Source organism: Mugil cephalus, chromosome 9, assembly GCF_022458985.1.
Source record: "Mugil cephalus isolate CIBA_MC_2020 chromosome 9, CIBA_Mcephalus_1.1, whole genome shotgun sequence".
NCBI classification, from domain to species: Eukaryota; Metazoa; Chordata; class Actinopteri; order Mugiliformes; family Mugilidae; genus Mugil; species Mugil cephalus.
This window is the reverse complement of record NC_061778.1, coordinates 968,846-982,095: the sequence shown is the minus strand read 5'-3', so window position 1 is coordinate 982,095 and position 13,250 is coordinate 968,846. Positions and strand designations below refer to the sequence as shown.

The window sequence follows — 13,250 nt, the reverse complement described above, 5'->3', positions numbered from 1 at the left end:
AAAAAACAACAAGCCTTTAATCTTCCACAAAGGAAACTGTTTGGTCACAGTAGCTTAGTTGCACATAAAAAAAAAAAAAACAGAACCACAAGTAAAAATGAAAACAATAAACAACAATAAATTAAAATAAAACAGTAAATGTAGAGAAAATGTAGGAGAAACACAGAAGTAAATATTTATTATATGCATAAAGACAGATTAATGATGTGTTTCCTTTCGTGTGTGATAACCAGCGGCTGAAACGGACCTGGACCACGTGCTGCTGTTTGGGGATGGTCTGGTCTGACACCCTGAAGCAAAGAGGATCCTTCAGAGTCTCCACCAGCAGCAGATTACAACACTGCAGCACAAACACAAACACAAACACAATCAGACCACGAACACGAGGGCCCTGGTTCCTGGTTCCTGCTGGTTCCTGCTGGTTCCTCTGGGGACTCACGAATATGTGCGTGCTGTAGACGAAGTGATCCAGCCTCTTCTTGGAGATCAGCAGCATCTTATCGAACAGGAAGAACGCCCTCTCCTTCTTCACCCGCTGGACCTTGAAGGAACCTTCCAGGACCAGTTCCCCGAAGCCTCGGAGGTCTGGACCGCTCCAGTTCACCAGCAAGGACTCGATCTCCTGTAGAGACCAGGAACAAAGGAGGTCCTTTAATTCACCCCAGAATCTCCCACTCCCTACCTCCCTCGCTTCCTTGGTTCCTCTTCCTTCTCTCTTCCTTCATTATTCCGTGATTCCTCATTCCCTCTTCTTCCTTGTATCCTTCCCTCCCTCCCTCCCTGGTGGCGCCCCCTGGTGTTTACCTGCAGACGTACGGCGTGCTCCTGCTTCCTCTTCATGTCGTTGATGTACCATGCGACCGCTGTCATGGTGATGATGGCGTCCTCCACCACCTCGTATCCCGGCTCGCTCTTATCGAAGTGTTTGGAAAGTTCCTGAGAGACAGACACAGACTCAGAGACGACGGATTCTCACTTCGCACCACGGACGAGGCCGAAGCGCGACCAGCCGAGGATTATGGGAAATTCCCAGCGAAGATCCAAACACATGTTGCAGCAGTGTTTAAACTGGCGGCTGCAGACGGAGCCGAGCAAACAGCAGAGAACAAAGAGCTTTAACTTTCTGCCCGTTTCATCATCCTCCGCTCAGAGGTGGGCTTGGACCGAACCCAGAGCACAGAGTCACGACGTTCAGGGGAAAAGCTGCGAGTGTGTTTCTGCTCGGTGGACGTCAGCGTCTGCAGCTCTAGAGCCGGGATTTATCTCAGATATGAGGCCTTGACTCAGCGACGGATTAGAAGCAGACGCATTTAATTTCATTTGTGTGGCACAAAGTTTAAAATAGAATCAGAACCGACCTCCAGAAGCAGAATCAGAATCTAACAGGCATTTTTTTCATTGTTCCCTGTTTTATTAGTTTGCTTTGTCCACGTTTAAAATACTGTGATCATCACATCCTTTTGAACATGATTTCACTGTTATTTCTCCATCAGTTCTTACCACAGGTGGAAACTAGCACACGTTTCTATAAATCAAGACGTCTTTTCTTGTCTTACAAGGTTCATGTTTTTCGTGCGTTGTCCCTGTTTTATATAAATAAATTCCCATTCCTATAAAATATTCAAGACAGAAATGAAACTCTAATGTTGTTCTAAAAACCAGCTGACTGTTGTTAAACCCAACAAACTGAAAACAGATCTTAAGATAATTCAGCTCATTTTATCAGATTCAGTTAAATGAACTTTGGATTTAAGTTCAAGGCGAAACTTAAAAAAAATAATAATTAAAACCAGGAAAGACTCTCAGGACCCAGTAAGATGTTAAAATCAGTTCTGAACCAGACCTGATGTGATCCGTCCTCCTGGTTCTGGTTTAGACTCTGGCAGCCGGAGTCTAGAGACTGATTTATAGTTCAGACGAGTAAAAACGCTGCTGCAACAATGAAAATATGTTAAATAGTCTTTAAGAGACAAAATGGGACGGATTATGGAAATGTCTCTGAGACTGGAAGTTGTTACTGTGGGAACCGTCCGCGCATTTCGTTCAGTACTTCAAGTCTGATTTGAAATCCAAAAACAAAACAGCAGCAGATTTTATGAGTGTGTAGTTTTTGATAGAATATGAAATATCTCTGGTAGTAGGAGGTGGTATTTTAGGTCCTAGAGGCAGTACTTGAGAGTATTTGTAGTAGTATCTGTAGTAGCAGGTGGTATTTAAGGTTTTAAATGCAGTATTTGCAGTAGTACCTGTAGTAGCAGGTGGTACTTGAGGATCCTCTGCACAGGTTTCAGCAGGTACGTCTCCAGAGGTAAAGAATGGTTCAGAGTCGCTTGTCTCTCCTGGAAGAAACGAACCAGACTCTGGTTCTTCATGCAGTCCCTCAGTACTGCCACCGAGCTGTGGAGAGACAAACGATCACAGATTAATCATGTGGAGACGTCCAGACTCCAGAGAAAGACTCCAGAGACTCTGAAGGACGAGGACTGAACAGCTGTCTGGACCTGAGACAAACATTCATTACAAGCTCCTGAAGGAAGAAGAGAAACAGGAGAGGAGTGAAAATTATTACATAACCTGACGTTTATCGCAATTTATACAAAGAAAAACGGCAAAAACTGAGCTCATAGTCCAGCACCTCCTGGTGGATCATTAGTTCAACAAGTTCTTTAACCGATGCAATGAGGAGCTTCTCGTTTCCTCCACATCCCGTGGTGGAGGAGGAGATGTTAGTCTGGAGGAGATGTTAGTCTGGTGGAGAAGATGTTAGTCTGGTGGAGGAGGAGATGTTAGTCTGGTGGAGGAGATGTTAGTCTGGTGGAGGAGATGTTAGTCTGGTGGAGGAGATGTTAGTCTGGTGGAGGAGATGTTAGTCTGGTGGGAAGATGTATCTGGGGATGTTAGTCTGGTGGAGGAGATGTTAGTCTGGAGGAGAAGGGTCAAATAATTGGCTGCATCAAGCAGAGGAAACATCTAGAAACTACTAAAACTGGTTTAAGACCTTTATTCCAGACTGGAAGGATAGTGGAGAACCATGTTCTACCAGGAAGAAATAAATCCTGATTGATGGAGAAACGTTTGGAAGAAAAGCAGCAGTAGAACTCAGGGCTGTGTTTAATAGTGGAAGGAAGAACATTTCACACCATGGACAATGTGAAGGGAACTCAAGGGACTGAACAGAAAACCACTGATCAGGGAGGACAACCGGGAAAAAAGGCTCCAATCTGATAGGGAGCAGCACAAAGACTCTGGAGACCAGACCTGAACCCCATAGAGAATGTTTGGGATGAGCTGGAGACTCAGACTCTGACATTATCAATACAAGATCTGAACTAAAAACAGTGGATACTAGAGAGTTTTGTTTGGTGGCAGAGGAGGAGGAGGAGGAGGAGGAGGAGGAGGAGGAGGAGGAGGAGGAGGAGGAGGCCCAGACAACAAACCTCTGTCTAAATGTAGGAGACGACTAAAGAATTTAAGGGTATCCTGACAACGGAGGAGAACGACACAAAGAAGAAGAACAGGAATGTAACGGTAAAAGAAGAAATGCTCCAGATGATGGAGGACGGAGGAGACACATCCGACTAACATTCATCAAAGCGAGAAGCCAAGAAATCTTGGACACCAGCAGCGAAACTGGAAGAGAAAGCAGCAGAAAAAGGAGAAGGGGGAAGACGGAGGATGGGAGGAAGGAGGTCAAGGCAGCGATGGGGATAAAGAGGGAGGAGAGAGGAGGATGTTTCCTCCAGATAGACGTTAATCACAGGAAGGAATCCAGGATCCACAGCGCTGCTAATTTATTCTACAGCCTCATGGTCCTGCTTGAACTCACCGGCCCAACGTGGGCTGGTCATTAGGGCGTAACTCGTAGTGTCTGAAGCATTACCCACAGCAGCAAGTAGTACTTTGGGTCATAGATGCAGTATTTGACAGCAGTAGTAGGTAGTATTTTAGACTAGAAGGGTTTAGTATTTGATAGTATTTGAAGTATGTCTTGCAATAGCGAGATGTATTTTAAGTTTTAGGTGCAGTACTTGAAGCATCACCTACAGTAGCACGTGGTATTTTAGTATTTGATAGTATTTGAAGTATGTCTTGTGGTAGCAGGTTGTATATTCGGTCTTAGCTGTAGATGCTGTAAAGCTGTCGATCTTCGATGTGGTTCCTCCTCCGCCTCCAGTTCTTCTTTTTCTTTTGATTCCAGTTTGTTCGTTCTTCTTCCTCTCGTGTTAAAGGAGGCTACCAACCACTACCAACCTGTGAGGTCACCCACCTGTCAATCAAAGAGGCCACTCCCCTTAATCCTGCAGAACTTTAAATTCTTATTAAAAAATTAAAAGGCTGAGTTTAAATCATTCATCTTTGTGCATTGACCACCTCTAGTGGACGTCTGAGGAACTTCAGGTTTTGCCTTTGCTTCCTCCTCCTCATCTCGCTGAATTTTTTCTCTTCCATTCCTGCAGAGCTCTGATCCCGCTGTGGTTTGTCCGGCATCGGTCTGAGATGCTGTGGCGATCCAGAGATTCTGGGACTGGCTCTTCCCGGGCTGGATCTCAATAAACAGGCTGAGTTACGATCAGATGTGAGACCACATAATGAGGCGGATGGAGGCAGACGCTCTTCTGCAGATTGTGTGAACGCGTCGTCTAATGTCGCAGCTATTTGCAGAGGTTGCAGCGGGAGAGACATAAGATATGTTGGCTCAGCTAGAGTCAGTCACATGGAAGAATTATGTGCATTTCTAAACAAAAATTACTCAAGAAAAAACCCAATCAAACACATGAAATGAAAATATTAGACTAGTTTGTTCAAGAAAATGAGCCATTTTCATTTTCCTTAAATATAGGTGCAGTACAGGTCATAAGCTCCACCCCCCCCATGTTAGTGGGCGGGACTTGTGCAAAACTAAAAACACTAAAACACACATCAAACAAACGTTTTTCAAACTTTTTCAGGTAGTTAATTTAATGTTGATGAATGTTCGAGTGTCATTTTTTTGGATACGTTTCGTTTTAGTTTGTTATTTGACGCTATAGAGACAGGATGTGATGTAATGGCGCCCCCTAGTTGCCATTACACACCTGTAAAAACTATTTTTATAAATAAGTTCAGTGTATAATCCAACATGTCCTTGTAGCCGGTGGAGGTGGAGCAGAAAGTAGGATTAATTAAAGGAAAACACCAGTGAGTCTGGAGCAAGTGTGGGCGGAGCATCAATATCGTGGCTCCGCCCTCAGACTGGCCTCAGTGTCAGTCAATGGTGGAGACGTTGCGTTTATATTTATATACGGTCTATGAAATAAATACACACGTCTAATATTTCTGTTCCGTGTGTTGTTTTGGTTTTTTTTATGTATTTTCAGGACGTTTCGTCATTTTTTTCTTGGCTCCACATTGTTGCACATAAGAATCTTCATTACATTGTTCCTCATTTTGATCCATTTTCTCTTTCAACAACTAATTTTCAAACAAAACACATGAACACGTCGTGCATGTTAATAATACAAAAAAAAAAACTGAATAGTTCTCATATAAAAATAAAGACTTTAAACAAAAGAGGAGCGTCTCAGGGAAACATCCGTTTCTTCCACATATCTTTAAATTCAGATTGTTGAAGTGTCAATGAGAAAGTAATTCTTTCCATCACAAACATGTCACAGATGATCATCCAGTCACTTTTATGCAGAAATGTAGAAACTCTATAAAGTCTTTGCTGTTGTGATGTGAACCCGTAACCTGCTGCTCTGTTGCTCTTTCATGTACTTTCACTTTCTGTGTTTAGTCTGATCCGCTGGAAACTTCCCTCCGTCTGTTAAATCTCTGCGTTAGAGAATCGAACTCCTCCGACCTCCAGAGCTTTAACCTCACTCCCTCCTCCCCGAATCTACAGCTCATCAATTTACAGCGTTACAAACTGAACACACATCCAAGTGGAGCTTAGCAGCATAAATTACCTCAGCATCTGTCTCAGTTCTCCCTCTGGATCTGCCCACATCTGTGATTACATCCACATCTGTGAATTTTAATAGCTGCCTGTTTGACGACACGTACGGAGCTGTAATGATATCTCCTCCGCTCCAGACGAGCTGCATTCCTCCAGACATTTTCTCTTTTTTAGTTTTTATTTTTTATGTTAAAGCAGAATAACTAACCAAACAAAGACTCTCCTCTCGGGTTCCCAGCGGAGCGACGCCGAGTTCACAAACCTGCAATCCAGCAGATTTCCCTCCAAATCTGACCCCGGCGGATCGCAGTGGAAAAAATGCCGAGCAGAGACCGAGCGTCTCCTCATTTCTGGTAATTACATTAGTGTTGCAGAGGAAAATACAAACCAAAGAAAACAACCAGGCTAGATTTTAGTCTTTAAATCTGCTCTCGGCCGGGTCACATAGAGTCCTCATGTTCTCAGACACGCTTATGTTCCATTTAACAACATCCACTGAGTTATTATGGGCTGAAACGAATCCTTTCTGTAGCAGCTCAGGCTCCAGAGCTCGACTTAAATGTTTGTAACAGGATCTACCGAAGGAGATGAAGTCACCCTGAAACTGAATAGTTCAGCGTCTGACAGGAAACTACTGGAAACCAGCAGGGGGCGCCAGTTTAGAGGCGCCTTTCAAAGGAGGAAACAAAAAGAGCTGCTACCGGCTTGGAGGGCAGGAGGCTAGGAGGGCAGGAGGCTAGGAGGCTAGGAGGCTAGGAGGCTAGGAGGGCAGGAGGCTAGGAGGCTAGGAGGGCAGGAGGCTAGGAGGCTAGGAGAGCAGGAGGCTAGGAGGGCAGGAGGCTAGGAACCTAGGAGGCTAGGAGGCTAGGAGGCAGGAGGCTAGGAGGCTAGGAGGCTAGGAGGGCAGGAGGCTAGTAGGCTAGGAGAGCAGGGGCTAGGAGGCTAGGAGGCTAGGGGCTAGGAGGGCAGGAGGCCAGGAGGCTAGGAGGCTAGGAGCCTAGGGGGCTAGGAGGCTAGGAGAGCAGGAGGCTAGGAGGCTAGGAGAGCAAGAGGCTAGGAGGGCTAGGAGGCTAGGGGCTAGGAGGGCAGGAGGCCAGGAGGCTAGGAGGCTAGGAGCCTAGGGGGCTAGGAGGCTAGGAGGCTAGGAGAGCAGGAGGCTAGGGGGCTAGGAGAGCAGGAGGCTAGGAGGGCAGGAGGCTAGGAGTCTAGGAGGCTAGGGGCTAGGAGGGCAGGAGGCTAGGGGGCTACGAGGCTAGGAGGGCAGGAGGTCAGGAGGGCAGGAGGCCAGGCTAGGAGGTTACGGGGCTAGGAGGCTAGGAACCTAGGAGGCTAGGAGGCTAGGAGGGCAGGAGGCTAGTAGGCTAGGAGGCTAGGAGGCTAGGAGGGCAGGAGGCCAGGAGGCTAGGAGAGCAGGAGTCTAGGAGGGCAGGAGGCTAGGAGGCTAAGAGTCTAGGAGGGCAGGAGGCTAGGAGGGCAGGAGGCTAGAATGCTAGGAGGGCAGGAGGCTAGGAGGGCAGGAGGCTAGGAGGCTAGGAGGTTACGGGGCTAGGAGGCTAGGAGGTTACGGGGCTAGGAGGGCAGGAGGCTAGTAGGCTAGGAGGCTAGGAGGGCAGGAGGCTAGGAGGGCAGGAGGCTAGGAGGCTAGGAGGTTACGGGGCTAGGAGCCTAGGAGGCTAGGAGGCTATGAGGCTAGGAGGCTAGGCTATGGTTAGCTTGGACTTCTTCCTCTTCAAGTTTTTTTTCGTCTTCCTCCTCCTCTTCTTCTTCTTTTCTATTTCCTGTAGACGTGATGCTCGTCATCATCAGAACCTTGTTCATTACTGAACTTCCAGAGTCTCAGATGTTTTCATCTTTAAACACGTGTTCGTTCTAGAAGCTGGAGATAAATGTTTCACTTTCTTCATGTCTTTATTTGAACTGTTCTTCCTTTGATTCCTGCTTTTTGAGTCTGTCTTTACTCTGTTCCACCTCCACACACGTTCTTGTGTTTCTGGACGTTGCTGCCGCGTCTGTTTTGAAATGTGAGCGACGTGCAGCTCTGAGAGCGGTTGACCTACTTCTCTTTATTGGAGGTTAATGGAGCTTTAAGGAGGAGGCGACGGCGGCGAGAGGAGGTGAAGGAGGGGAGACGCTGAACACATGCATGGACGGCGATGAAGGCCGGCGCTGTTTATGTGCGCGGTGATTTAAGTGTGTTAGCATGAAGACAGATGTAGACACATACACACAGTGATCTGGGCTGTGATCCAGTCACTGCAGACAGGAGACGATCAGAGACAATGAAAGACACATGGGACAGAGAAGGAGGTGAAGACAGGGAGACGGACGGAATCAGAGACACTGTGGTAGATCTGCATTAAAATTACAATCATCTAAGTTTCTGCATAGAAATGACTCCAAAATATTTTACCAAACATGAAATATTAGACTAAAATGAGACAGTCCTCTGTCGGTGCTTAAACAGTGAAAAGAAACAAACTTTGTCCAAATTTGGTGCCTTTTTATTTTTAAGGAATTTTGTGACGTGAAAGTTGAACAAAAAACTATTTAAATAATATAAATACAACTAAGATTAAGAAATAAACAAACCAATATAAAATAAATAATAAAACCAGAGTCGTGGGGTCTGTCAGGCATCAGAAACGCTACATCTCTTTTAATAAAATGCTAATGCTAATGCTAATGCTAATAATTCCAGGTGTTTCCTCCTTGTTGCATCTTTAGAGGTGAAGTCCAGACAAACTTTAGACAAACGTTTGGTCTCAGACATGTTGAAGCTTCACTTCCATCCATGCAGCTATAGAGCTAAGGAGGCTAAGCTAATTAAAAACTCACTGGCACCACATCAGTCTGGTTCATTATCATTATGGTCCCAGTATCAGGACCCATCCCTTCTGGTATCACATTCCTCAGATCAGAACCAGCTGAGTTGTGAGATGTTGGTGGTTTCCTCTCATCAGTTGATGCTCCAACATTTCTACTGGATGAAGGTCAGGACTTTGACTTGTTCCTAAACATTCATCTGGTTCTTCTGGAGAACCACTGGTTGTTCTTGGGCTCCTTGTCTTCCTCCATGACCCAGTTTCTCTTCACATTCAGCTCATGGACTCATGTCCTGACATTTTCTTTCAGAGTTCACTGGTAGAATTCACAGTTCATTGGTCCATCAATGATGAGCAGATGCAGCAGAACAGGCCCCAAACCAGGACATTAGCGCCCCCATGTTCATGGAGGGATGAGGTTCTGATGCTGGAATGCAGTGTTGGTTCATCTCCAAACATTTAAACCAACTGTTCTACTCTGGTCTCATCTGTCCACTAAACATTGTCCCACATGTCCTTTGTGGACAGAGAGCAGTGTCTTTGGTTGTTGAGTGGATTCATCAACATGAACATCAGCCAATGTGAGAGAGGCCTTTAGCTGCTTAGAAGTTCCCCTGGGTTCCTCTGGTTCCTCTCCCACTATGATGGAGTGATGTTTGTTGGTGGACCACTCCTGTGGAGGGGAACAGTCGTCTTCAATCTGTCTGACTCTCTGTGGATTATTTGTGGCTTCCAGACTCTTTACAGATGGTTGTGGAACCTTTTCCAGCCTGATGAGCAACAACAACTCTTTTTCTGAGCTCCTCACAAAGCTCCTTTGTCCGTGACTCATCAAAGACTAACTTCCTTTTGAACCTCCTCACAGATATGTGATACTGGCATCATTCCAGTCTTTTTGTAAAAAATAAAAACCCTCCTATTTAGGACATACCCAAAGTAAAGTGAATGCTGTTCATGAACATGTTGGAGCTCATTTGTGGTCTTTTCTCTTTTTAAAGACAAGACTCTGAAGTTTCTATCACAAAAGTCAGAATCTCTCTAAGTGGTTTAGTTCTGGGATCAAAGTTAAAATTAGTTGGGTTCACCTGAATTTTTGTGTTGGTTGAATCCTATAATGACTTTTATCAATGAAACCCAAGAAAATTCACATGAAGCATCACGCAGCAGTTACTGAAACACACTTTGAGTCCAGAGCTCTGACTGGTTCATGAAGCTGCTGCTGTCCCATGAATGATAGCGTTAAAATCTAAAACGTTAGCTGTCTTTGTTGCACTTAAAGAGAAGTGTAGAATATCTTTATAATGCTTTAGAAGAAGAATTGAGGTGTTAATTAAACACATACTTCACACTTTGATGTTGTTTCCTGTTTAACTCTTATCCTGTTTGTCTTGTTTGTTCATGTATTTAAACGTCTCAGCCACTTATCCCTTCAGAGCGCTTCGTATTTTTAAATATGTGAACCACAGCCGTGTCTTTACTTTTATTTTGGTCACAAACAAAACTCTGAGAGAAACATGAACATGTGGATAGAGAGAAAAAAAGAAGAAGAAGAAGAAGAAGAAGAGGTTCCTGCCTGTTTTCATTTAGTTTTAAATGTCAAAAATCACGAATAACGACTTGATCCAAAACCAGCAATCTGGTTTTGTGACATTAAGACATAAAAAACCCCAAGATGGGAAACATGCATTTAAACACACACATGATATTTTAGTTAGGAATGCATTGTCTCAGAGCGTCCTGCAAAGATAGCCGTAAAACTCCAGCTCCCGGCTCTCCTCCTCCTCCTCCTCCTCCTCCTCCTCCTTCTCCATGAAGCAGCCTTTTACTTTTTTCCTCCTCTTCTTTATGCTTCTGCTAAAACACATTTGCTCTCGTCATAAAGCAGACGATTCACACATGCTCGCTGTCGAACCCGAGAGTCGTTCATCAACTACAGACCAGGGAAGAATGTGGAGTCTCAACGGGACTCGAAAAACACACACATTTAAAACACAAAGTGAGAGCGTTAAGAAAAGAGTGTGACTGTTTGGTCCTGAACGGAGCAGGAACACAACACAAAATAAAACCTCCTCCATTCTTCTTCTGCTGTTTTTAAAATGTGTTTGGCATTTATTTTCTCATCTGTAAATCTTTTTGTATTGTCTCCCATTGCTAATAAAACAACAAGAGCATCAACATCTAAACCCACGAGAGTCAGTATCTGGATTATTTTAGTGAGTTCAGTCTGATTGTTGTGGCTGGTCAGAGCCTGGGAATTCAACAAAGAAAGGATGCTAATGGTGATGCTAATGGAGATGCTAATGGTGATGCTAATGGCGATGCCAGTGGTTAGCATGATGGCACAGCATTGCCGTGGATTTCAGGGCTGTAAGGACACAACGACATACTGCAAATATTCAACCAGACCGAAACTTTGTGAAAATGAAACAACAAACGACAGCAGCACAACCGCTATGAGCTCTGCATCTTAGCAGAGATCATCCTGAAACTCTTCAACATCAAACGACAACACACCAGCATCAATGATAACCGAGATTAAAAGTCTGTGAAGTCTTTGAAAAGTTAACTGAGAAGATGTTTTGAAGCACAGCAGCACAACCGCTACACACACACATCTCAGAGAAAGATCCAAGATAATGGTGAAACAAACTGAATCTGAGTATAAAGAACTTTCAGCACCAAGAGGTAGAAGAAGGTTGAATAAAAACCGTTCAGCGTAAAACCAAACCTGAAGAGGTGATGGACTTACTTTGGGTAGTTCATGCAGTAAAGTGTGTAGATGTCGAAGGCTTCACTCTGAACAAGACACAGAACAGGATTCAAGGTTAACACAGTTTCCAAAAAAATGCAAAAGATCAGAATGAAAATAACAGCTGTAATAACGACATAAAGGGAAAGTAGCACTAGCATGTTAGCATTGTTACTGTCAGGATGATAGCCGTTAGCGATTAGCTCAAACTATTCATCACTCTGAGGTTTAAAACTTGAGAGAATTCACTACAAAAAAAAAAAAATAAAGTTGAATATTTCAATGAGTCGCTTGATGTCTTGATGGACGAAGACAAACTAAGTTTGTTGGTGACGAGTAAATACGTCCACTTCCTCTCAGTTCATCAGGAGGTCGGAGAGAAAACGAGTTAACTGGCTCCAATTATCAGGTCTAAAAACAAATCCTGGGAAACTCCAAACTGATTAATCTCAGATCAGCTGCTACGAATCAGGAAGTTCAGCCGTGAAGAAAAAACCTCCTGAAGATTAATTTAGAAGAAAAAGAGGAAGGAAGGAAGGAAGGAAGGAAGGAAGGAAGGAAGGAGGAGCTCTCCTCACCCTCTCTACGAAGCAGTAAGCGATGGCGGCGGCGTGAGGACTCCTCTCTAAATCCTCCAGGAGATCACTGCAAAACACAACAACACAAACACTGAGGTTAAACCGGTTCAACTAGAGACACTGAGACGTTTGAATGACGGACGGAGACACAGTCAGACAGAACCTGCAGAGACTGATCACAACAATCATCCAGTAGATAACAGGAGGCAAGGAAGGAAGGAAGGAAGGAGGGAAGGAATTCCCTCCATCAATTTCTCTCACATCCCATCTACTAATAAACTTCTTTGCATCAGTTAAGGCCATTAGCATCATCAGTCTCCTCTTCCTCCTCCTCCTCCTCCTCGTTCTTCTTCTTCTTCTGTGTTTTATTTCCAGTAGACGTGATCCTTCTCATCATCCGAACCTCTTCAGGAAACAAAATCTGCATCTCTACACTCGGATGCAAACAGATTTGATTTGGTTTCCATGGAAACGGGGAAACGTAGTCACTGATCCAGATGGAGGAGGAGAAGGAGACGACGAAGGAGGAGGAGGAGAAGTTTGAGACGTAGCACATTAGCTTCCACCACAACTCTCTCTGCATTCTGAGCTCTAATTAAGTCTAATTAACTAATCAACTCTCTCATTATCACAAACACAAACACACACACAAACAGATTTGTTTATGAGGACAGACTCTCTCCTCCTCTCCTCCTCCTCCTCCTCCTCCTCCTCCTCCTCCTCTCCTCTGGCGTCAGGCCTCATTTTGTGGCCGGAGGACGTCATTAGAGGAGGATTGTGGGAGAGGAAGAGGGGATTCTGGGTGTTTTATTTATTTAAATGGAGTGACCACAGAGGAGGCGACGGGGGGATGAGGGGGAGAGAGAGAAGACCACAATAAAGACGGATGTATGTGACCCGGAGAAAGTGAAGAACGTAAAGAGACAAGAAAATGAGAAGATAAAGACGATGATGATGTTACATAAGAAGAGACGTCTCCATCTTTATCTGACTCCTCCTGACTCCTCTTGACTAAGTTTATTCAATTTGAAGAGTTACTCCTTTACTCGTTTTTATCGTCACCTCTTCCTTCTCTGTGGTTTTAGCTGCTACATAAATAAATTTACCCCTGACCCCACCCGACCTAGTGGCCCCTGAAACCTGAAAATGCCCTAAACTCCTGA

General features: G+C 44.6%; 1 protein-coding gene across 3 annotated transcripts in view; it reads right to left on the bottom strand.

Moving 5' to 3' along the window:
- The window catches only part of plekhg2 (pleckstrin homology domain containing, family G (with RhoGef domain) member 2), a 52,194-nt gene that overhangs the window by 11,427 nt on the left and 27,517 nt on the right, over positions 1-13,250 (bottom strand). For all 3 annotated transcript variants that reach the window (XM_047594247.1, XM_047594248.1, XM_047594249.1), the window contains 6 exons: positions 12,088-12,154; positions 11,510-11,556; positions 2,247-2,397; positions 805-936; positions 440-622; positions 248-340 (listed from right to left, as the gene is read on the bottom strand). In XM_047594247.1, coding sequence (XP_047450203.1) covers positions 248-340; positions 440-622; positions 805-936; positions 2,247-2,397; positions 11,510-11,556; positions 12,088-12,154 — 673 coding nt within the window. The remainder of the gene's footprint in view (positions 1-247; positions 341-439; positions 623-804; positions 937-2,246; positions 2,398-11,509; positions 11,557-12,087; positions 12,155-13,250) is intronic.